Source organism: Malania oleifera, chromosome 2 (genome assembly GCF_029873635.1).
Source record: "Malania oleifera isolate guangnan ecotype guangnan chromosome 2, ASM2987363v1, whole genome shotgun sequence".
Taxonomy (NCBI): domain Eukaryota; kingdom Viridiplantae; phylum Streptophyta; class Magnoliopsida; order Santalales; family Ximeniaceae; genus Malania; species Malania oleifera.
The window spans coordinates 147944981-147970852 of record NC_080418.1 but is presented as its reverse complement, the minus strand read 5'-3'; the positions used below and the strand labels follow the sequence as shown (position 1 = coordinate 147970852).

General features: G+C 38.1%; 1 protein-coding gene across 1 annotated transcript in view; it reads left to right on the top strand.

The window, feature by feature from the left end:
• Nucleotides 1-857: 857 nt before the first annotated feature.
• Nucleotides 858-25872, top strand: part of LOC131149290 (probable plastid-lipid-associated protein 12, chloroplastic) — a 49313-nt gene continuing 24298 nt past the window's right edge. The window contains exons 1-4 of the mRNA XM_058099626.1: nt 858-1287; nt 20204-20257; nt 22518-22592; nt 24504-24623. Of these exons, the coding sequence (XP_057955609.1) occupies nt 1012-1287; nt 20204-20257; nt 22518-22592; nt 24504-24623 (525 nt within the window). The 5' untranslated portion in view covers nt 858-1011. The remainder of the gene's footprint in view (nt 1288-20203; nt 20258-22517; nt 22593-24503; nt 24624-25872) is intronic.

Genomic DNA, 25872 nt, shown 5'->3' with positions numbered 1-25872 from the left:
AGGATGTTAATAAGATGGAGCAGGAGAAAATGTCACGATATTACGTTCTTGGAAAGATATAGTGTCAACTGGGTTGTAGTAGGAACACTAGTTATCATAAATTTGATTACATAGATGTTATGGGACACATTCTGAATGTCCTTATGACATTGTAGTGGGTTTAGACAATTATCATGTTGGCGTTCTCGAGTTTCAATGTATGATCATTAGACCCCACAAATTGTTACTCGTATGTGAACGAAAAAGTACTTGAAAGACTTTATAGTCCTTACTTTAGGGGTATACCAAGTGAGTGACCTATCTCCCCCAATCTCCTCTTGGGCACTAGATGAGTATTTGAGAAACGCTCAGGGATGGGCTTTTGATATTTTTGATAGGTATCTTTAGATTTTGTGTGGGTTTGGAAGTTCTATGAATGACTTATAAGAGAATGAACTCGCGTGTTACTCTCGACCTAGAGGTTGTTGCATTCACCCTTATTGACTTGTGAGTATGTTTTTGAATGGGAACATCTTTTGTTAAACTTTTGAGAGATTTTAATTTTCTGTATGTTTGATTAGAGTAGTGTAAGGTGTCATTTTTTTAATTACGATTAGTGGGTATAACTTAGCAGATATTTTTATTTGAGGATTAGAGTTATCTTCGGCCTTTGTAAAATGTGAATTCAAAACTATTCCTTTTCTATTGATGATTTTTTTTTTTTGTGTGTGACAATCTCAATCAGAATATAGTTGTGTTACCATATGCTTTGAGCATTAGATTAGAGACTTTAATGCTTTATTTAGAATTTAAATAAAATATAATATAAAATTATATTAAAATTAATTTAAATCCACACAAATCCAACCACATTAGGTGACTGGGATTCTCTTATCCGGAACAAAAATACACCCACGTAGCAAACGACCATAATATCATCTCCCTCACTGTGAGGCCAGAAATAAGGTTCTTCGCACAGCGCCAGTGCCTCTAAAGCCGCAGAGCGTACACAAACTCAAACACTCTGCTTCCATGGCTCTCGAGCTCACAGTTATAGGGCTTCGATCCAAACTATCCCCTTCTTTCTTTCAATTCAAGTCAACAACTCGTCTCAGATCATCGAAACTCTTCGTTGCCACTCGCAATCCCGGGAACTATAGGCATCGACCTGTGTCGGCTTCGCTGCTGGACCAACAGCAACCACGTCAGCGAGAAAATGCTTCTTTTACTGAACAAGAGAATCTGCTCCTCGAAGCGCTGATTGGAATTCAAGGTCGGGGCCGGTCCGCTTCTCCTCAGCAGCTGCAAGTACGTACGATTCTTGTGAAGTAATTTTTCTGCTTTTGGAGCAGAATTTTTGCTTTGATTTTGGGTCTAAAACCCCAATAGAGATGCTTTTGAAATGCGATTTGAATAATGCAGCGATGTATCTGTGCATAAGTTTGTGAGACAGTGAATTTGATGCATACGAAGTTGTTAAAAGAGTAAAGTAGAGGAAATAAAGCTATTGAATCCCTAGCTTTGAGGAGGAAAGCACAAGTCAAAGGAAGTTCTCGAAAAGTAATAGAGACAGTCTTAAAAGTCTTGCACTTTGTATTCTATCATATTAAAAATTTTAAAGGGAAAATTCTTGAAATTGTAGTTTCGGCTGACAAATCAGAATGAGATAGTAAGGAATTAATAGCCTGAATTTGTTGGAGAAAATTGCTTATGATTGTGTAAATTGTTAGAAGGGATTCATGTTGCTGTCACCACCTAGTGGGACTTAAGGCTTGATTTATTGTTGTTGTAATGCTTTTGTATTTTTTAAAATTGTATAAAATCACAACCTCGTCAATTTTAGCTTGCCAAACTTTAGAAAAATCAAATTAGGATATTAGTTGATTTGACGATATTCATACAAAGCTTGAGGCTTACTCCCTTCTTGTCCACTACAAACACATCAAACCAACATGTTAAATAGCTATTTGTGGGCTCATCACCGGTGACACTGTTAATGGCACTAGGCAAATTCATGAAGCAACTAAATACTTGCTGATTGAGTGTCGGAAATTAGGAAGCCATTAGTGGTCTGACTTGGGGTGATGAGAAAGCACTCGAAGCTGATAGAGTAAGGGTTAAGCCTTGAAGCTTGTGTGGATATTAATCCAATTAATTAATATTTTACTTTAATTTGGCACTAGTCATGAATCATAAGATACCTATTTGATTTTGAGTTAAACCATAAAAGAATTTTCTTTAGTTTTTCTGAATAACTTTAGAAGTTTAATAAATTTTGAACATGAAAAATTTCCCATTCATTTTCAAAGTCTTAATGTTAACCCTTTTACATCTTGGATATGTTTTTTATACTTCTTTTTTTGGTTGTTGGTATGAAAAATGGTCCAAATGCACCAACCGCAATTCCTGTAATGGTTGTCTCTATACGATAGGTTGAGCGTATTCTTGTTAACCGTAGCCCTCTAAAAGATGGAACACGGGTGACTTGAGATGAGCTCTGGGATATCCTTAGATGTTTAAGTCAAGGAGCTTGTTGAGTAGGTGAAAAGAGATCATATGTGCTAGGGTTTCAGATTGCCCCTCCCCTCTATTTATATGTGCAGAGGGTCCATTTGTTCATTTAGTGGGACACATGAGATCCCTCCTCACATATCATTGTTTAACTACCCTAGTCAAGTGATGAGTGCATATTATATTGTCTTCCTTGGTTCACACTATCCACATTGGCAATCGAGGGTGGAAGTTACTTGGATGGGGCATTGACTTTTCCTTCGATAGGGGACATGTGGAGGCTTGGAGGTTCATTCTTCATGTGGGACATGTGCGCCCACCCATTTCCATCCTCATCAATTGCGCCCCCCCCCCCCCTCCCCTCCCCCCAGCCCCTAGGGTGGAAGTCACTCAATCTTTGGGGTGCTCGAGGTTGGCATTGCTTTAGGCCAATGTGGATTGGTATGGTTTGGGATGTAGGGTGCTTGGTTTTGAAACCCGGACTAGTAACCAACTTGGTGAAGCCACCAGGTTAGTTTGACAAGTTGAACCAATGGGTCAAACTAGTGGTTGAATCTGTGATGTCAACATTTTATATATATTACAATGAATATATATTGCAATAATAAAAGATAACGCTACAAATATGCGGTCATAGATTAATAATCCCTTATTAGCTGATTATAATAAAAAAAATTGCTAGCTATAATTGAGATAAAATTTATAATTTTTTATTTATAAAATATTTTTGAAGTTTATTGATTTAAAAATACAAAGGCTGAGAGAAAAGAGTTTCATTTTGTTAGAAATCTGTATTATTTGAGTTGTTGTATGTATAAATGTAAGTATACATGCATGTAAAGTAATTTGATTATATATATTATTTGTTGAGAAGAATATCGCAAACAAAATGTTGGCTCGTTTGCAACACATCTCTCTCCCTAGAATGAAGCATTGGGTTCTAAACCTAGTGTGTCCAAAATGTGTCTATAAGTGGTTTGGTCTGGGTTTTTAAACTATGGTAGGATGTTCTATTGTAAACATAGTTTAAAGACCTAGATTGGATTGGCTGGCCCAACTGGGTTGGACTGGAACCAATCACTTGGCTAGTTCGGGTTATGTCACCAAACAGAAATAGAATGAACTGAGGCCAACTCGGATGGACCTGATTGACTTAGTACAACTCGGTCAAAACTAGTGAATCGTCAAAACTAGTAAATTGGCTGCATTGACCTAACTCTTAATATGAATCATATGATATAATAATGAATAAACTTCAAGAATATTTTATAAAATAAAAAATGAATTTATTTAAATTATTGTTAGTAAATTTGTTTATTATTATAACTATATATATATGTATTTAAAATTAGTTAAAGAAAGTACATATTAAAAGGGCATCAAGGGGATGCCAATATGAAGTACAAGAAATCAACCACCCTGAAGGCTGTCAAAAAAATAAAAAATACATTAAACTCATTTGCGACAAGTCCACTATGCTGACTATAACCACAGTAAAACCACTGTTTTTTGATGAATTGAAGCGTCGAGATTTAATTTTTGAAAACTCTTCTGTTCCTCTCTTTCCAAACATCTCAGAAAATTGCGAGAGGAATGAGAGACAAAGTCTTCCTCTTTTCCTTTGTTGCCTGAATCCTTCTCCAAGCCCAGAGCTCCCCTCCAATTGATTTAGTGGTGACCCATCGTCATCTATAAGAGCCAAAGCCACATTCCAAATATTTATAGTCCACGGGCAATGGAGAAGTATATGGTCCACTGATCTGCCTCAACCATGCAAAGGGCGCATCTATTGGCAATGGAGAACCCCCTTTTTTGCCAGTTGTCTTTGGTTAAGATCTTACCGGAAGCTGCTTCCCAAGTAAAGAAGGCAACCATAATAGGGGTAGTTGTCTTCCATAATTGGGACCAAAGGGAATGAATTTTGTTTGACTATTGGATAAAAAGTTTCTTGTAAAAGGATCTGACAGTGAAGACCTCCTTCTTGCCCAAGGACCAAATAGGAAAGTCATGAGTGTTTTGAGGTTGGTGAGCTAGTGAAGTTCCCAATCTTCCACATTTCTTTGACAGGTCATATTTCAGAAAAACCCTTGAATTGATGCTTGAAGGTGTTGACTTAGGCAAGCATCTTTATCACAAGCTATGTTGTAAATGGCTAGAAATGAGACATTGGAAGCCTCTGGATAACTCCAAACATCATGAAAAAAATAAATGTTGTCTCCACCCCACCTGAAATCTAATAAAAAGAGAAAATTTATTCCAACCTTTCCTAATGTATTTGCACACCACTGCACTGTGTGGTCCTTTGCCAGCCTAGGTTATCCACCAATTGTGCTCAAGCCCATATTTGATTGCAGCAATTTTCCGCCAAAGGTGATCTTTCTTAAGCATGAATCTCCAAAACCATTTTCTAAGAAGGCTTTATTGAAGATGTGAAGGAACTTTAAACCCAAACCTCCTGAGCTTATTGGTTGTTTCACCAAGCCCCATTTGATGTAGTGCAACTTGAATTTTGCCCCCAAGTCCCCCCAAATGAGCCTCCTTTGAATCCCTTCCAATCTTTTGGCAACAAAAATCAGAAGTGGGAAGAGTGACATGAAGTAAATTGGAAGGTTTGTCAAGATGTTTTTAATAAGAGTGAGTCTCCCTCCACTTGTTAAAAAATTCTTTTTCCATCCTGCTAGCCTTTTTTCCAAACTTCTCAATGATGGGGTCCAAGATGTTTTTATCTTTAAATTTGGCTCTAAGAGGTAAACTCGAGGTAGCTGATCGTGAAGGATCCTAATTTGCACCCTATGGGACCCACAAGGAGTGATCCCCCTAAATCGTTGCCAATCAGAATAATTTTGCTTTTTTTGATATTAACTTTCAACCTAAAACAACCTTGAACACTGCTAAAATGCTACGCAGATTTATAGTGTGTAGAGGATCATTCTCATAGAAAATGATGGGGTCATCCACGAATTAAAGGTGAGAGACCTCCAAAAATCTTGCTTTTTTGCCAACTTTGAGGCCTTTAAGAAGTCCTCTTTCCAACATGAGGCTTAGTACTTCCATCACCATAATAAATAAAAAGGAAGACAAAGGATCAACTTGTCTCAGACCTTTGGAGGAGCCAAAGAAGTTAGAGGGGCACCCATTTATGAGCATTGAGAAGCTTGGAGTACTTGTGCAATGTCCGATCCAACTGCACTAATTGCACCATTGCTCCTCAAAACCCATTTTCTAAGAAGATAAAGTAGAAAGTTTCAATTGATGTGCTCAAAAGCTTTCTCCATATCTAGCTTCAACACCACACTGCTTCTCCTTTCTCTTTGATATGTATCCACTTCCTCATCAGTGATGAGGGTTGCATCTATGATCTGTCTTCCGACCACAAAGGCATGTTGGTGATGCTTGAGAACTTTTGGAAACTCTTTTGATCCTTTTAGCAAGGACTTTGGCAAGAATCTTATTCATGCTCCCCACCAAGCTTATTGGACAAAAGTATTTGATATTAAAAGCCCCAAATTTCTTTGGTAAGAAACATGGTGTTAATGTTGCACACGAATCTACCTGATATAAAGAAGTCCTCAAAACTGCTGTAAGGGTCCTATTTGAGAGTGTCCCAATTAGACTAGAAAAAAAGATAAGGAGAAACCATTTGGGCTAGTGGCTAGGTGCTTTGTCACTATTGCAATCTCTGGTAGCTTGGTGGATTTTAGCTTCTTTTGAAGGGTCTCTCTAGCCACCCCATTGGGGTGAGTGATTTTAAAATTAATTCTGTCCACGATAGGTCTCCAATTTTTGATTTTGGAATAAACAACTTTGTGAAAATTACAAATGCCCCTTTTGATTTCCCCTTCTCCATCCATGATGTTCTCCAATTTCAATGCTCAAAAAATGGTGTTCGGCCTGTAGTGACCATTTGTAATGGTATTGGCCCAACTCTGGTGAGGTAATGTCTGCTTTGGCCCATTGGCATCACGAGTTTTGTCTTATAAAAGGTGTCTCTCTTAATTGGAACCCAAACCCTCCTTATAAGCCCAAAATCTCCCCAGTACACATTCGATGTGGGATCGTGATACCATTCGTAGTTTAGTGGAAAATTTTAGTGTTCTGATCACCCTCCTTAAGCCATGAGGCTCTAGATTTTTGCCTCCAGATGATCTCTTCAAGGCTAATGATCTTTGACAATTCCTTCTTCAACGATACCCTTTTTGCCCTCCCTTCAGTATTGAGCCCTTGATCCATTTCCTTTTTTTTTTTTAAGAGGTGATTATTAATCTACAATCACATATTTGTATCATTAATTTTTATTATGGTAATATTAAATGTTGACCTCACCAGTTTGACCACTAGTTTGATTCATCGGTTCAATCGGTCTGACCGATCCAATGGCTTCATCGGGGTGGTTACTAGTCCAGTTTTTAAAACTGTGATTGTAAGCTTTGGATCTCCAATGCTACTATGTGTGCATCACATAGCCAAATCTGTACCTAGCCTTTCGATGGGTTATCCTTGGGGAGGCCGTGCCATCGTAGGGCAGATGGCTGTGCCCATGTTCAGCATGTCTTGTGTTGTTTGAAATATCCATGTAATGGGTGTTGTATGCATGAAGGGGTACATGCAACCACCCTTTTCAAGGGTTTTTAACCCTGAATCCTGCTTTATCCTCCTCCTCTATCCTTTGATTCTAGTCTTAGATCAATAGTAGAATTTGAAAGGGTACATGCAGCCACCCTTTTCAAGGGTTTTTAACCCTGAAGCTTGCTTCATCCTCCTCTTTTGTCCTTTGATTCTAGTCTTAGAGTTCAAATCTTATCTCTTTGCTCCTCACTTTGTAACAAGGTATGCCCTTGATTCTTGTTACTAGTTATTTTGGTCAGTTTGCAACTAGTGTGTGCTAATGTTATGTAAGTATGAATTAGTAAGAGTATCAAGAATTAGTGAGGGTATCATGGTCAATTGGTAAGTACTTGACATATATTATAAATAGAGGGAGAGGCTTATTGTCATGATTAGGTCTTTTGCTTTACTCAATACTTCAACATGTATCAAAGCAAGACTTGACCTAAATACTATTGCCAAACTAAAACCCTAAACCTCATCATCCTATGCAAATCTACCATTATAGGAGGATCATTCGTACCTCTAGAGTTCAAAAACAAGTCTAGGGGTCAATGGAAAACAAGCAATCATTGAAAACTTCTTGGACAATGCTTCCCTTTCTATAATCCTATGAATCGTTCCATATTTCAGGAAACCAACACCATAGTTACAAAACCCTCCAATCTATAAGTGTGTGAAATTTCATTGCCAAAAGATGCCCTACGCGCACCTGCACACTAGTCAATTGCTAGTAGGTCCGTCCTTACATGGTGGTGCATGGGACGTCTTACTAGCTTGATTTTTCTCTAATTTCCTCCATAATGACTTGAATCCTTCCACAAGCCATAGTATCAAGTTATTGGTCATGTTTTTTGTTCAAAGATTCAACCTTTTGTGATACTTCTCTTGTGGCAATTCATTAGTTGTTGTTCGTTACTATTATGGTCATTGATTTGTCCCTTGAGGCAGTGATAGTGTTTCTGTGTTAATTTTTGGGGGCTGTGGCAGTGTTATGTATGGTTTTTGATAACCCGTTTGTGGTTGTTTCAGTGGTTCACCTTGTTTGTGGTTGTCTTGGCCATTTGTCTTGTTTGTCCTTGGTCTCATTTAGGAGTGTTGGGATGGAGTCCGTGAATCCCAAAAATATGTTTCCTTTATCACTGCAATAGATAAAAACTGAATAGTTGAATGGAAAGAATTATGTCAATGACCTAGGATTGTTAAGGTCCATTTGTCACGATTAGGTAAATTTGAACACTTGTTCCAATCCAAGTCCTCTAAGAATAAAAGGAAAGAAATGTGGATTCAAAAAGATGCATTGATTGTCTCCCTTTTGTGGAACTCGATGGAACTCCATATTGCTTAGATGAGTGCACATTTGGATGTCTACAAGGAGATTTGGGATTATGTCAAGCTCTTATATTCTAGTAATATTACACATTTGTATGATCTGTCGGAGTACTTTCAGTTACAATAGGGAGACATAAGTTTCATAGAATACTTTGTAGGGATGAAGCATATCCATGAGGACCATAACATACATAAGTGTCATTGAGTAATTTGCAGTGATGAAGCATATCCATGAGGAGCATAACATCGTGCAACCACTGATGTTCACTAGATGCAAAAGTAGAGGGAGCAAGTGACACTTTCGGGTTCTAGCGGGTTTGAAAACTGAGTTTGAGGCAGTATGGTCCTATATTATTGGTAGAGCAGAGTTGCTTGTTGATGTTTATTCTTGCACTCTTCATGCTTCCTCCAATACACATTCCCCAACCCTTGCATCTAGTGTTTCAAGCCCTGGCTCTAAAAGGAGTGCTTTTGTTACACAAGGAGATTTTGGTTTTTCAACCAAGCAGTTGAGGAAGTTCTCTGGGTGGTTCAAATGGATGTGGTGGAAGCAATGGACGACGTGGAGGCCCTCCTTGCAAGTGCACTTATTGTTGACAAGGAGGTTATATGATTTAACGTTGAGATCTTCATGGTAAACTGCCTTGCATTGTCAATGCAGCCACTATAGATTCCATACTTTTGGCCTCAAGTGGGGAGTAGTGTACTATATCTATGTTAAAGGAAGAGTATTCCAAATTCTAGCAATATCAAGCATCCTATTATGCTTCCTTTCTCTTTGCATCTCTTGTTTAGACAGGTAACCCTATAGGCTACAACTTGCTTGTCGTCTAGTATTTCTTGCCCTAGTCCTTCGGTTATAGATCCAACATCCATAGACTCATATACTAGGTATACCTGTTTCCTTTTCTACTCTTCAGATAAGCCTACCTTGTGTTACCTTTGCTGGAATGTCCACTACTGCCCTTTGTTTCTCTTTTTCTCGTTTTGTATACTCCAAATTTTGGTCCTTTGTGATTGGTTGGTCACGGATTCAAGTCCAAGGAAACAACCTCTTTGCATAAAAGAAGGGGTAAGACTGCATACACTCTGAGGACCCTCCCCCTACCCTCTCAAAGCTAGGAATCTTCTAGCCCTAAGGATGCCCTTTTTTCCCCTAGTTTTGTTTCAATCTTATATTTGTTAGCAAGATTATCAAATCCCTGTATTGTTTAGTAACATTCTCTCTTGATTTCATGGTCATTTGGGATTTGAAAATGAGGAAAACTATTGGCAGTGGATGTGAAGCTGATGGAATTTACTACCTTGAGTCACTATCTCCCTCTCTCATGTGCACTGCTAGTGCTACACCACTCTAAATCCATTATCACCTTGGTCATTCTTCATTGGAAAATTTAAAACAACTACTGCCTACTTTAAGTACCACGTTTGGTCTTGAATATGAGACTTGTTAGTTGGGAAACAATCAATGTGTTCCATTTGCTTTTGGAGTCAAGTGAACAAGAAGCAAGCGCTTTTGTGTTAGTCTATTTTGATGTTTAGGGTCTTAGTTGGGGTTTTTCCAAGTTGGGTTTCCGATACTTTGTAACTTTTGTTAATGATTATTTAAGGATAACTTGGCTTGGTTTAGTAAAAGATTGTTCTAAGTTTATTTACTAAAAGAGTGATGATTATTCAAGGATAACAAACATATTGTTAAGGCTTGATATAAAAGCTTAAGTGCCTGTTTGATTTCGTTGCTATTTTCTATTTTCTGTTTCTATTTCTCCACAATGAAAAAACAAATTATAACAATGCGTTTGTTTCTATTGTCAACTTTTTGTTTCTGTTGTTGATTTTCAGTTGTTTGCAAAAAAAAAGTTGAAAATTAGATTCTATGGTTTTCAGTTGTTTTGACAACCTATTGCCAGAAATTTTAATATCTAGAAATAGTTTTTTTGGATTAAATTGTTCATTTTATACACTTTTACATTAAAATCAAAATTAAATGGTCATATGAATTTAAATATAATTAAAATAAAAATACACATAAAAATTTCAAAAATAATGATAAAGCGAATTACAAAGTACTTTTACTATTTTTCAATTGTCATATCCAATAAAATTTTTATTGTAAAATAAAATTGGAAAGTAGAACAATTAAGTAAAATAATTATTAGTGTTTTAAAAGGTGAAGGTGTAAGCGAGGTGTAAGCCCCAAGGCGTTAAGGTCTAAGCTTTTTGAGAATTTATTTTTTTATTAAAAATATATAAATAAATTATAAATATATTAATAAAATTTATTATATAGTTTTAAACCCTTAATAACTTAAAAGTGGGGCTAAAGTTAGTACTTCAAGTCTAGATCTCAGTAGATCCAAGTGTTCCTAACATATATATTATACATAAACTCCACAGCAGATCCCAGTCCCACATCTCTCCAATCCGTTAGGTCCTTGACATGGAGAGAGATCACCCAAGAAGATAAAGTTGCTAGAGTAGGAAGATTTGGAATCGATTGATCATTTGAAACATTGCCAAAGGTCGTGAGAGAGGATCGTTCACCAATGGTAGCTTCGTTGGAGAGAGACGAAAGGTTGGAGGGAGTTGTTGAAGACAGACAAAAGGCTAGAAGAGAGAAGTCCTCTATGCAAGCCAAGGTGTCATAGCCCGTAGGGGGTTGCAAAAGAGAGACGAGAGATTGGAAGGGGTTATCGGAGAGAGACAAAAGTCTGGAGGGAGTCACCGGAGAGAGACGAAAAGCTGGAGGGAGTTGTCAAAGATAGACGAAAGGCTAGAAGAGAGAAGACCTCTGCACAAGAGCTTCAGTCGTCAAGGAGGGGGGGGGGGGGGGTTGACGCTCGTCAAGCCATAACATATTGTTTTATTTGTTTATTTTTGAATATTTTAAACATTATTATGTCTGCTCCCAAAATACGTATATATTCCCATCTGAGGGGTAAAAATCGCGCCTTTTGGCCAGAGGCGTATGCCCCAACCCCAGAGGCGAATGCATTTTAAGTTAACCCCTTAGGGTGTTTTATGCCCAAAACGCATCAAGGTGCGCCTTAGGAGTGCCTTTTAAAACACTTATAATTATAATAAATTTTATTTTTATTATAATAATTTTTTAAATGTGTATTATTTGTAATTTTATTATTTTATTCATATTTTAATAATATTTTGATTTAAAGATGAAAATGAATTTTTTTTTTAATTAGGTTTTTAATTTGTATTAGTGTTATAGATGTTAACCAAATAGGTTGCTGGTTTCTAGTTTTTAGTTTTTGTTTTTGGTTTTTGGTTTTCATTTCTCTAATTTTTGATAGTAATACCATACGACCCCTAAGCTTTTAGGTATAGTGGCATTCTAACATGGTACCAAATCTAGTTACCAGGAGGTCCTAGGTTCTAGTCTCGTTGCTTGTGCTTATTGTGTGGTGTTTAAAAAATTATTAAATTGCCCGTGATGGGTGTTACTTATCATGTGTTTATCTCCCTACGTGTTGTTGGGTTGCATGTGTAGGGAAATGTTAAGGCTTGATATACATTGTTGGCCCACATCCTAACAATTTAAGTTTTTAGGTAATGTGGTATTCCAACAAATGTAGTTTGTGCCTTTTGTTACAAAATAAAGACTCAATTTCAAAGTGATAGTGCTAAAGATTTTCAATCATCTCGTGCTCACACTCCCCAACAAAATGGAGTTGCGGAGAGAAAAATGTGGCACACCCTTGAAGTCACTTGTACCTTATTTTATTATATGTGTGTTCCTAAAGTGTTTTGGAGTGATGTTGTGACCATTGCCTTCTATCTTATCAATAGAATGTCGTCTTCTGTTCTTGGTGGTAAAATTCCCTACTTTGTTCTCTTTTGGAATGCTCCTTTTCTCTCTTTACCTTATATATTTAGCATTCGAGTGTGCCCTTAACCCTCGAGGTGGATAAGTTGTACCTTGTGCTATAAAATATGTCTTTTTGGGCTACTCGTGTACTTAAAAATGGATATCATTCTTATAGTTCTACTGTGCATTTCTTGCCTTCTTTGAGTCATCTACACCATACTATTCGTAGTCTCTAAATGCTTCTGACCTCAAGGAGTCTCTTCCTTTGCTTAACCTTTCACATCTCTAGTTTATTATCTTTGCCTAGTCATTTTCCATGTAGTTAAGTCCTTGTTGCCTTAATCATCTTGATTTGTAGGTGTATTCATGATGGCAGCTTAAGGGAGGAGAGTCCCTTCCAGCTTCTATTGCTATGTCTTTGGTTTCCTTGTTTGAAGATCCCATTTCCCAAGATGTTCATCCTCCCGTTGTTGTTCGGAGGTATGGGTGTGTCTGCTTGAGTTAGAGATGTTGGAGTCATCCAACTTGACAAAGAGAAGGACTAGGGTCGCCCATAGGCCCCAAGAGGACAAAGGAGGCATCAATCCTTTAGCATGTCTAACTAGATTTGACACTGTTTCACTAGGCTTCAAGCCTTTGGGAGGATGTAGCACTTGACTTTTGTTTGCCAAGCTCAGGGCCCTAGGGAGAATTTATCCCAATCTGATTCCCAATACCAAGCTCATTACCTTTGGAAAATAATATTCCCATTTGACTCCCTCCATTTGGCTCATAACTTTGGGAGGATTCTTTGATACGATTCCCTTTATTTATAGGGCTCACAACCCTTGACCCAACTCCCTTTGTTGAGCTTATGACCCTTTGAAGGACTTATGTCAATATGATTCCTAATACAAGACTCTTGGAGGATTTTGTCTCAATCCCTTCAATACTAAGCTCATGCCTTGGGAGGATTTTCTCAAACTAACTTCCTTGTACCTGGCTAATGATCCTAAGGAGGATCTGTCCCATCAAGTTGGCATGCGGTATCTCAATTTGACATATCACTAAGAACTAACCTTTAGAAGGCTCGCATGCCTTAGCCAAGATGCAAGCTTGGGCCCTCTGCCTCCACCAGTGGGTAAAGTAGTATAGCGCCACGATGAGGAACGAACTTCCTTTGCTAGGAGACCTCTTGAAATGCGTAGTATGTTGAATCCCACTAAGTGAAAGGCCATAGGCTCCCAAGGGGAGTTAGTTGGATTGTCAAAACTTGAGTTATGGTGGCACTGGATGGGGTCACACCTTTGAAAGTACTCTTAAGGCGTCCTTCTATATGGTGGGCCAAAAGTACCTTGCCTTAAGAGCTTGGAAGCTAGGGTTTTGCAGTTGGGATGGGTGTTGCAGATCCCCTCATGGACTTCCATGATCACATAGCCTCATTTTGGGGCAGGCGGCGCAGTATGGTAGGATGTATGATTTTTGGTACAACTTGTTACCCCGAAGAGTGTCTTAGGCTGCCTTGCTCAGAACCCAAAGTGCCTTTGCCGTGTTGGTGCGCAAGCCTCCAAGCCTTAGTTAACGATGCATAGGTTTGTTCAGCTTGGAGTTTGTTGGACCTATGCAACTTTCAATACCTCAGGTTCCATAGTGTTTCTACGTGGCAGATTTCTTTATGATAACTATCTAATTGACCTTGGAACTTGTCATGGTAGCTTGTTCCAAAGTAGATCTACCCTGTCATTTTGTTTATGGAGGAAGGTCATGATCTAAAAGGATGTGAATTGAGGCAAATCTTTTAGGTGAGCCGCAACATATTGCTTCATCATGGGATTTTTCGCCTCGAGACCCTTGAAGTTGGTCCAACACCAGGTAGGAGTCCTTGAAAGCTTCTACATTCTTGGCTTCCGTCATCCATCCAAGTGTACTCCTAAGATTAGAACTTTGTCGTCAACCTTATTGTTGGTCACCTTGAATCTAAAGCGGGGTGCCAGCTCACTAGTCCCTTGGTTAAGTGCAATGAGATCACTCCTACCCCAAGAGGTGGTTGTCGAGACTCCATCCACATAAAGCTTTTAGGGTAGGTGGACGCTGCCATGATCACCTTTAGGGTGGTGTATTCAGTAACTAAGTTTGCTAGGAGGTAGGCCTTTATAGCAGGTTGTGGCTAGTAGCAGATGCCAAAGTGGCTTCACTCATGCTCATTTCATTAGCATTCGTGATAGTTGTGGCTTTTGTAGAAATTGTATTAGAGGTTGGTATATTAACAAAACCAATGGATGAGCTTGAAACTAGGGCTTCAATTTTGGAGGTGCTTACCATCCTAGGGTTGTTCATCTCGCTCCCCTTTAGGAAAAGACTGATGTAATAATTAGGTCATTATATCCAAGCCTACATCTCAGACTATGACCATGCTGATGGCTTGAGAAGAAACCGCCAAACACAATGAGAGAATATTGCTATCCTTCGATCTCAACTACACCAAGGGTGAGCCTAAGAACCTTTTTAGCTTGTCGAAGGCCTGTTGCACTCCTTCGATCATTGAACTTGGAACCTTCTATAATATTGAGAAAAGGGATGCCACTTGTGAATTGCTCGAGAGATGAACCTCCTTAGCATTGCTACCCTGTTGGTTAGCTTTTACACCTTTCGCAATTGCAGGTACCTGAGGGTCCTCATGTTAATCAAGGCATGTATCATCTTGGGGTTCACTTCAATACCTTGATCACTAACCTACCCTAAAGGGGCACTTGGCGGGGTTTAGCTTCATCGATATTTTCTTAAGGTTCTAAAGGTCTTGCTCATGTTGGTGACATGATTTTCTAAGTTGCGACTTGTTAGTAGGTCCTCCAAATAGGCTTCCACCTTTTGGCCCAATTGCTTAAAAATCAAACTTACCAACCTCTGGAAAGTTGTCCCAACATTCTTCCACTAGAATGGCATCATTTGTCGTCATCAAACGGAATCATCTCCTTGTCCTTAGGTCCCATTAGGATTTGATTGTACCTTGAATATGCATTATGAAGCTTAGGAGGTCATGCCCCTAGGTTGCTTCTACAAGTTGGTCGATCATTGGTAGTGGAAGCAATTCTTGAGGCACGCTATATTTAGGTCAGTGGCACAACCTCCACTTCCTTGAGACCTTGACTAACACAAGGTTGGAAAGCCACTCTAGGTAATTGACTTCTTTGATGAACTTAGTGGTTGAAGTTTGTGCACCGTTTTGGCTATAGCTTGGTTTGTCTCCAAGGAGAAGGTGTGCTTCTTTTGCTACGCAAGCTTGTAGGTGGGGTTTACCCAAGGCGTGAGTAATGATCACTAGGTCAATCCTTGGTCATCTAAATGAAGGAGTCCAAATTACTCGCAGCAACTTGACCATTTGGTCTCTTACCTTGAGTCTTGAGGTCCTTACTCGCACTATTCTTTGAGACTCCCTTGTCGAGGGGAACCTCTTCCAACTGCAGCCTAGAGTTCGAGCTCCTAAGGTGAGGGTTAGAGTTCCTCCAAAACCATCGTTTTGTCAGGGTTCCCTCCTTTTTAGAGTCGTCAAGTAGCACCAGCTAGCCATAGCATGATCTCCTTGAAGTTCTTCACCGGGTGAAATTGGGGTTACAACTCTTACATGGTTCATGGATGACCCACCCATGATGACATTGTATGTTGAGTGGGATCTTCACCCACTAGCAAGTAGGAAGCCCATGATGGCTATGGCTTTGTGAGGGTTGGTCCCTAGGGTAATCAATAGGGTGATGATTCCCTAGTTTTGCATAGTCTTAGCCCACCAAAGGCGTCCTTGCTTCAAATGATCCGGGGCTATCTTAATTTGTAGGGGATGTTCCCTTGACACTAAAGGGTGTCCTAGGACCCTTTTCATGTCATAATTCACAATGGTGCCCAGGGCCACTAGGGCATCATCGTTTGGCTATTGTAGGTCTTGAGGTCCTTGCTTGAGAAGGATATAATGGCTTTGGGGGTCAAACTAACCCATTTTTGCCCTTTTGGTGTTTGGGTTGATGGGCTTGGCCGCTTGGGTTGAGGTGGAGTCTTCGTTGGCTGCCTTGAGATCAAGTAGGTGACCTTGGCTAGTCGGTCCCCCTTGCCTTCATTCTTTAGTGGGTGTTTCATGATCTGCGGGTACTATGCTAAGGACTCATCTTGGACGAAGGCCTCAATCACATCTCTAAGGTGTAAGCAATCTTTAGTGTCATGCGTAGTCACCATGGAATTGGCAATGGCGGTTTGGGTGCTTTCTTTAGGCTTTAGGCTCTAGGAGGTTGGCCAATCTTGGATCATTTCAAAGTTATATTAGGGTTTGATATAGGAAGTTGTTTGGAGTACCTTTTTGAAGTCCACCATGAGAATGCTTCCCCTTTTATCTTCTTTGGATGGCTGCTTATAGACGTCTTTGGCTTACTCTTTCCTCTTCTTCTCCCTTCCTTGATTGAATCCTCTTCAGGCTTGCTCCTCCTTTTCGCCATTGCAGTAGCCTTATGCTTGTCTTAGGAGCTTGGAGAGGGTTTCTAGTAGCATTTTTTGACAAGATCAAGTTGAACTTGGAAGGAGGTCAAGTCGTACATCAATGTGGCAACTGCCATGCCTTTTTCAAAATTCAGTACCTCAAGTGCCTTGAAATTGTAGCGTGGTACTGTCGAAGGGACTGTTGGGCTTTTGCTAGATTTCCATAAGGTTAAGAGTCTTCCTTTTGCATCTGCTACTCACAGAATGCTCTATGAATTGGGCATTGAAGTCTTTGAAATTGGCTATGGATCTTGACCTGAGGCATTATAGTGTTGGAGACTCCATGAACGATCTTGATGGCCTGAATCTCCAAATGATCTATGGTATCCGTGTTCCCGTCATAGTAGTTGATGACTAACATCTGGAATCTCGTGGATAGGGATTCCTCCATCATCTCCCTTTTGAAAGGAGTTTCTCTCGCTTTCTTTGGCTCATCAGGGAAGTGCTTGGGCTCCACCGTGCCTGCTGTAGTAATCATGTCCATCCTTCTTAGTGGATGCTTAGGATATGCAGTTGGCCTTCTGCGTTGTGGCTGAATTGGGGCTTATTGAGCTACCTTAGGCCTTTGGGGCTTTGCCCCTTCAATGGGGAGGGAACTCTTGAGGATTGCAAGATGCTCATTTTCTTGTTTGGGGGGTCACGTTCAAGCAGGGCTTAGATGTTCTCTGATAATGTCAAGTATTGCATGGCTTGGAATTGCTGCTATGTAAGGAGCATGTGCCCTGGTGGAGCTTTTGGCATGGGCTCCTCTTGTTGGGAAGGATCATTTAGATGGGAGAACACAAAATGTGTTCTCAATTGTCTTCAAGGATGGTCTTCCCACCCCCCCCCCCCTTTTTTTTCCTTTGCAGGTTTGTAAGTGTGCCATGAGTCCATGGCTTTTTGTTATTTCCCATAGCGCCAAACTTTAGGTACAAAAAATGGTTTAAACACAGCAATAGCCAGTTCATGTATTGGTGATCTTGGTGCAATAGGCTGAATATTTCTACGTAGCCTAAGCTCTATAGTGGATAGAACACAGGGTAATTGGAGATGGCTTCAAGAAAGCCCTCTGATGATCACTAGGGAATTCGATAAGGACGTAGAGAGATCATGTGTGCTCCTAGAGAGTTGGTTTGCTCTCTCAGCGGGATGCCTGGGATGCCCTCATGTATTGTGGGTAACTACCCCAGCGAGGCCTTGGAAGCATATCCTACCATTTTCCTTGATTCACTCAGCCCACCTCAGTAATGAAGGCTGTAGTTACTGGGGCATTGACTTTACCTCATTGGTAGGGGGCATGTGGTGGCTCTTTGGGATGTTCTCACTTCATGTAGGGCACACGTGCTGAGTAATATTTTTCTTATAAAGGTTTCTCTATTTTTATATTGCTACATTTTTATGCTCTCACTTGGCATGATTATTTTTCAAAAATTTAGGTGGTAGATTGTAAATCTAAAATTATGCATGGCTCTTTCTTTTTCAAAAGAAAATATGAAAACAAAAATAACTCGTTGAAAACAATACATGGATTGTATTTTTTTAACAAATTGATATAAAATAAATGGTTGGTAAAAAATTGAGCTTCCTTTTGAAAAATATCATGAATATGTATAATCCACTTTCAGAAAAAATAAAAGCCTGAAAAAATAAAATAAAAAATAAATGATTGGTGAATTTGAAATAATCTTTATTTTCAAAAAAATAAAAAATATAAGAAGTGAAAATGAGCTTTTTTTTTTTTTTTTTGGGAGAAGTTTTCATTTGGCAGTACAGCAATAACACAATCTATTACTGTTAGAGGTTATATATGTCTTTTAGTTTTATTATTGAGTGTGTTAGTATGTTAATTAGTGAGAGTTAAGTAAGGGTATTATTGTCGCTAGAATGTATTTAAATTTGTATTATAAATAGAGGGAGAGACCTATCTTCAAGTTAGGTTATTCATTTTTAATCAATTCTTAACATGCTATCAGAGCATGATCCTATCTAAACCCTATTTCCCTCAGTTGTCGCCAGAAAACACCATTCCTACAGCTGTTCTTCCCTAATCCACCTCCATCCCATACTAAATCACAAAACCAACGATATACCCATAATCAGACTCCCACGATGACCCACCCCACAAAACCCCATCCCTGGAAGGCACTCCACGAGCCCCCACTCGTCGGTGTGTGAGAGCAGTTCTGGCCACTTTTTTTTTTTTCTTTTGCCATGCTCCGATTCCTTCCTTAGACTGTATTATCAAGCTGTTAGGCCAGTTTTTTGCTAAAAAATTCAACCTTTTTCGACTATGCACTCGTGGTATTCCGTTAATTTCTGTTCAGAGGGTTTGTGAAGGCTTCCTTATGAGTGTTTTTGGATCTGTGGCAGTGTTCGTATGTTCAGTTGTGAGGCTGTGGCAGTGCTATATCCGTCGATGAATTGTTCACCTTGTCCGTGGTTGCGTCAGTGCTTCGCATGGTTTGTGATTGTTTTGATTATTGATTGTTCTTCTTGTTTTGGTGTGTTTGCTGATTTGTGAGTGCCATGGCGGCGCTATATCCATCGGTGAGTTGTTCACCTCGTCCGACGTTGTGTCGGTGCTTCACATGGCTTGTGATTGTCCTGATTAGTTTTGATTGTTCTTCTAGTTTTTGGTGTGATTGCTGATTTGTGAGTGTTGGGATGGAATCTAAATACCATATAATGAAGTTTTCTTCAATGAAACATGAACGATATGGCAACATAATTGCATGTAATAATTTCTCTCTCTATTTTTTTTTCTATAAAAAAAATTCTAAATCAAAATAATGATATTACCAAAAAATTTCAAAATGACTTAATGAGTTTTTTACTTATCAGGAAACAGGTTCACTCATAAACTCTCACTGCATGAAAGTGCTCATAGTGTTTTGTAATTGTTAGGCCACATTAATGCGTAGTTCCAATGGCATGTTACAAGTTTGTTTTCTCTTCAAAAAAAAAAAAAAAAAAACCTCTAAATCATTGTCTAATGACAATTTGTGGGCTTTTCATAAATGTGCATCCATTCCATCTGTTTTCAAAAATAATGATCGATGAATTTAAAATGAAATCAACAAATTGGTGGAAATTTGTGGGTCTGCTTATTTTCAAAATTGTAATGTTTATCTTTCCTTTTCTTTCCAAAAGAATCACATGTAATCCAAATGAGAAGGAGTGATAAATACGTGGCCATTTAAAAGAACAAATTTTAAAATCAAAGTTAAATATTTGATTGGTCAACGTCAAGTTATTAATTTTTTTAATTCAATACACCAAAAGTGAAAAATGTGGATGGAAACTTAATTTGGCCTGGGCAAATAGATGTTGAATGATGATTTTGTTTTTATTTTGGTACAATTGAGGAAACATTTAGGATTCCAAATTTTTATCACTAAGTTTTCCTTACCAGCCAAGCATGACATTTGGGATTTAAAGACTTTTTTCATTTCCTTGTTTGTGAGAAATATGCAGGATGTTGACTGTGCAGTGGAAGCTCTAGAGGGCTTAGGAGGCGTGCCAGATCCGGTGCGTCAATCTCTTTACAACTTTGCTAGTTCTCATGGAATTGTTCAGTGCTATTACTGAACATTGGCATTTACTTGAGTTGATGCTTTCTGTTTTTGAAATGTTAGAAAGATGTTTTGTTAAAAAACTGTATAAAAATGGCACAAATAAAAAGAAATTGAAAAAGTTTAACAATATTTCTTATGCAAATGAAGCCGTGTTTGTAATAAACTCAGTCATGAGGAGATGCTGAAAATTTCTGTGAACATGGCTCCAATTGTAGATGTTCTTGAGCACTAAAACAAACTTGAGTTGTTAAGGTTCTTTCTCTTGATTCTTTAAAGCTCTTTGAGTGCTGAAAAATTCTGTGAACATGGCTCCAATTGTAGAGGGTATTGAGCACTTAAAATCATTTGTTGTAAAGGTTCTTCTCTTTATTTTCAAAAGCTCTTTGATTTTGTTCCCTCCATATTATCCAACAAGCAGAGCCAGGCAAGCATATTGCAATTGCAGCCATCTTTGCTCCCTTTCTGGCAGGCTTCCCGCAACAGATTTAGATTTTTTAAAGAGGCTGGCATTACTCAATTTAAGTCACGCAAACCCATCATTCTGGACCAAATTTGCTGTGTATAACTGCAGTGGTTGAACAAATGCAGATGGTTTTTGCATCCCTTTTACAAACATAGCAGCTTGGAAACTGTTACCCTTGTAGTGGTAAATTATCCAATACTAGAATTTTTCAAAGGTGAAAGCAATCCTTGGAAGGGACTAGCAAGCACTAAACGACTTTGTGAGGGAAGCTTTGCATCACCTGAATTGTGTGTCATCTTGGAGGAGAAAAAAACTGTAAAAAATTGCATTAGCTAATTATCAGATTTTATCTTCCCTATTGGAGCTGAGCTTGATAGAGTTTATCAGTTCTTGCATTGGTTGCATTATTGCTGTACATAACCCCTTGGATTCCTGTCAAAATCAATTTTTCTGATTACATTTGAGACCACTGCTTCTTTGTTTAACGAGATACAGAATAGCTGTTGGAAGAGGATCCTAAGAGAGGTAGCATGAGCCTGTATATCATCCCAAAATGATACTGAGTTTCCTGCTTCAATGCTTACATCAGTGACCTTCCAAAAACTTTCTGAATCAAGCGGATTCCTTTCCACAACCCATCATGAGGAGTCTCAGGGATCTAAGCAATATGTGTTTTGCAAATGAGAGGGGGAGGGTGCCCTTTTATAGGGCAATAAGGATAGCAAAACATTTATTGAGGTGGAAAAAAAAAAACAAAAGGGTGGAACATGAAGATAAGGGGCGACATTTATATTGTTCATAACATAATAGTAATAATGATAATAATTTGAACATTAAATTGCCTAAAATAAAATTTGTACTCTTCTTATTTTTAGACTTTTTTTTAATGTAATAAAAGAAAGCGTATTAGATTGAGAAGGAGAATTAGAGAAGTTTCAATGAAAGGGGATAACAAATCTGCCTAGAAAAAAAAAAATAAAAGAAAAAAAAAAAAAATAAAAAAAAATAAAATAAAAATAAAGGAAAAACCAAAAAAGAGCAATTAACCAAGAAAACCCTTTCTCAATCCCTTTCCATTGTAATTCACCAAACACTTGAGATTTGCTAGCTCCCTTTGACACTTCTTCACTTTGTACTTACCCCCAATAAGTTGTAGCATGGTTCTAATCTAATTAATTTAGTCTCAACAGACCCTCTTTTACAATACTGATTGAAATAATTATAAGATTTGAAGATTTACCTCCTCTTGTTGGAGAAGAACTAAAATTTGATGGAGGTTGGAGACTTCCGACTTCCGAGATTCCTCCTTTGCATTCTTTGAGCAATGGTATTTGCTCTTCTCTTTCCTATACTCTATCTCTAGTCTCTCCAATCTATTCTGTCAGTGCTCTACTTGATGGATCCCTCCTCTCTAGTTCTTGGTTTGATTCCTGTAAACACCCCTTAGAATCTAGTTTAATTGCCAAAGAGATACTCTTTTAATTTTGAGGCCTAAAATTTGAATAAATAGAATCCAAAGTGTTTGAACTTACAATATTCTTGAACATTATGGGATTATTTTATGAAAAGAATTTGGTTGTTCATTGGGGTCAATGTATATTTATCTCTTGCATTGATAAAAGGATTAAAAACTATGTTACTCTAATACTCTTTGTTTGATGGTTCTTGGTTAAGGAAACTGTTTCCTGGTTTCCTTTGTCGTTTGGAACATTAAGGCCTCTGATATCAATGTATGTCTGAACATCTGCAGACAGAATCAAGCTTAATTGAAGGTTGCTGGCAATTAATGTTCACAACAAGACCTGGAACAGCATCTCCAATTCAGGTTGGATTTTGGATTATTATTTTATTGTTTATGCTTCAGAGCACTTTTAAACTTTCTTCTATCTATTCATGTACTAAAAATGCTATAGAACTTTCTTTGTGTAACATACAAGTATTAGAAGTAGCACAACATTTAAATACTTGCACTGTTGTAAATCCTCAACTTATATAAATACTACGCTATTTGCATTGCATCATCAATAAATGTATGCACCCATCACAATAGAAGGAAGACTATTGGTCAAAATCATACTTGTAATTTTCCAAAAAATAAAATAAAATAAAATAAAATAAAATATTTTTCCCTTTTTGTTTGGCTAGGCCAAAGCCCATATAATCTACCTGTGTAACATAATATTTGTTCAATTATGCATGCAAAACAGGAAAAACTAGACCTTAATCTGTATTATTTCATTTAAACTATTGTTAAGTGCCTAATGTTGGTCCCAATTTAGATATCTATTCAAGAAAAGGTTGAGGTTGTTGAATTACTAATAGCTATCTGAATTTGTAACTTTCATTAGATTTATATGTTTCTGTTAGATTACCACTTTACCTAACAGCCTAAGCTGTTAGGTTGCGGGCTAACAATGTATATCAAGCTTTAACACTGCCCCGCACGGGCAGCCTGAGAGCAAGTGGAGAGATAAACACATGATAGTAACTCCCATTACAGCGAATACACTAATTTTTTATACACCACGTGATAAATGCAGGCAACAAGACTAGAACCTTGGACCTCCTAATAACCATATCTAATACCATATTAGATTACGACTTTACCTAAAGCTTAAGCTATTAGAATGTGGGCCAACAAATATCTTAAATAATGCTTTGGCAAACTTGAAATGTCAGATGGCCCAACTTACCCAATCATTCCGATTCATAACTTGTGGAGTCTCATCGTGAGAACCTAGCCCCAACCAAAAAAATACTTTTGGATTGAATTTGGAAGCATGGCATTCAGACATTTGATTTACATTTGCGTTGAGTTCACTCAATACAATTTTATATTGCATTTTTTCCCAAATCCACACAATTCCAAAATCCAAGGCTTGAAATTCCAGCTCTCGAATGTAGGGTTAGGATACTTCCTAGCTATCCATAATTTTGGACATGGCCTAGTTCTTGTGAGTCTCAACCACCACCTTCCTAGCGTATAATGCTGGATGACTGACCAAATTAGACAACTGAGGCATGCATTGATAATGAGGTGATGCCTTGAAACATGAAATATACTAACCTGGCAGCAGCTAGAAGCATAGGCAGGCATGAAAACAGCAGTTAAAGCATCATAAGAGTATCATTGCTGGACCAACAGTCAGAGAAAACATCAGAACAGCAACAACAGTCTGCAAGAAACAGTAGGGTGCTGTCTTTAAATGAGCAAACTACCATGAGCCACACAACACCCACAAGAGTGGCTCATGAGTGAGAGGCGAAGGATAAAAAACCCTAAATGACTCTCAAACCAGAAAAAAAATATCTACTTTAAGGGTTAGGGAGAAAAAAAGGAGGAGAAGGGAGGACTGTATGATTTCAGATTAATCATGTTCACAAAACTCCTGGTACCATGTTGTAAATCTGAAATATATTGAAGAATCAAAGAAGAAAATACAGAACTTGCGGTTAGAGATTAAAAGAAGAGAAGAAAAAGAAAAGAAACAATTGGCGGTTTTTCCTGGAGCCCTGGCATGCAGTTCCAATTCTGCCTCTTATATATTAAAAAGAATAAAAATATAAAGGAAAAACATATGGCCACTCACACAACCTAATTACTAAAATGACATATTCCCTTCTGATTATGTCTGAGTTAGCATATTATTACACTAGTCAATAGTTGTGCTTCCTCCCATATTTTTGACTCATCTGCAGTTTGTGATGCTGCTGTCATGCTTTGTATTTTTTGTAGAGAACATTTGTGGGGGTTGACTTATTTAGCGTATTTCAAGAGGTATATTTACGGACAAATGATCCACGTGTGTCCAATATTGTAAAATTCTCTGATGCAATAGGTGAGCTAAAAGTTGAGGTATGACTCCTTTAACTTACCACTTTGTATTGACTTAGTAATATTTGTGCAATGATTATAAACCATCAAGAAAATGTGGCAGTTGGAACCATGAAACAGAGTTGCTATCACTCCATCTATTCTAAATTTCAATATTAACCTATAAAATCATCATCATGCCAAAAATTCTCAGCTTGATGAATTAAAAGAATAATATGAATATTTCTATTATGTGCAATTTGTTTATTGAAGTAACTGCAAGTGTATGTAGTTTTCTGTGGCCTCACTTATTCTGAGCTGTATGAAGCTTGCAAGAAAGCCCGCTATGGCTAAACAAGCTTCTCTAGCTAAATTGCTTAAGTAATGACAACTCAAGTTCTGTTACGTTGGGTGCAGCCTCCTTCATTCTATGCTGTAAAGCTCTACTACGGCAAAACATGCTTCTTTGCCCATGCTGCAAGGAGCAATAATATTAACCATTCCAACTTTTGAGAACAGCTTCAAACCATTCAGAACTTTCAACATAATTTTTGCCTTCACTAGATTTTGTTATGTTCTGACCACTTGTTTAAGGAATTATAGAGGAGAGGTGTACCTTCTGTAATAGTGAATCGTTACAGATGCTTTGAAACAAAATCTTTGGCCTTCTGCAGTTTTATTTTTAATTTTATGAAGGTATTTGAAATGGGGTAAATAAGGTGGAAAGAAATTGGTCAGTTGAGGGAAATAATTTGGTTTTATATTGGCAGTGAGTACAAAATGGGTGAGCAGGTGGTCACTGGCAGCCTCTCCGTGGTTTCTTGTCCGATGATGGACTCAGAGGGTATTGCAGACTTGCATTGTTCTGATGTCAATATCAGATAAAACAATCCAATCCTTGAAGGCAGACTATGGGTTGTAGATCTTATGGCATGAGTGCTCATCCAGTTCTATCTGTCTCTCAAAAATGCTTTTATTTGCACTTTCTATACTGATTATATCTTATTTACCACACTACTTCTGGTTATAGGCAGACAAGTTGGCAGCATAGTTTTTCACAAGCCATGTGGTTTCCGTGGGTTTACTTATTGGTGTATTTATGTGCCAAGAGCAATTGAAATCTAGCCTATGAGAGAATAAAATATGAAGAAGATTTAAGGTCTCAAGTCAATCTTCTTGCATACAAGTGGTTATTTCTGACTATAACTTTGGATATAGTGGAGAACTTATTGGCAATTCCCTTTTTGGGTTTTGGTAGGAAAAAGAATTTAGTAGCATTATGGAGATGCAC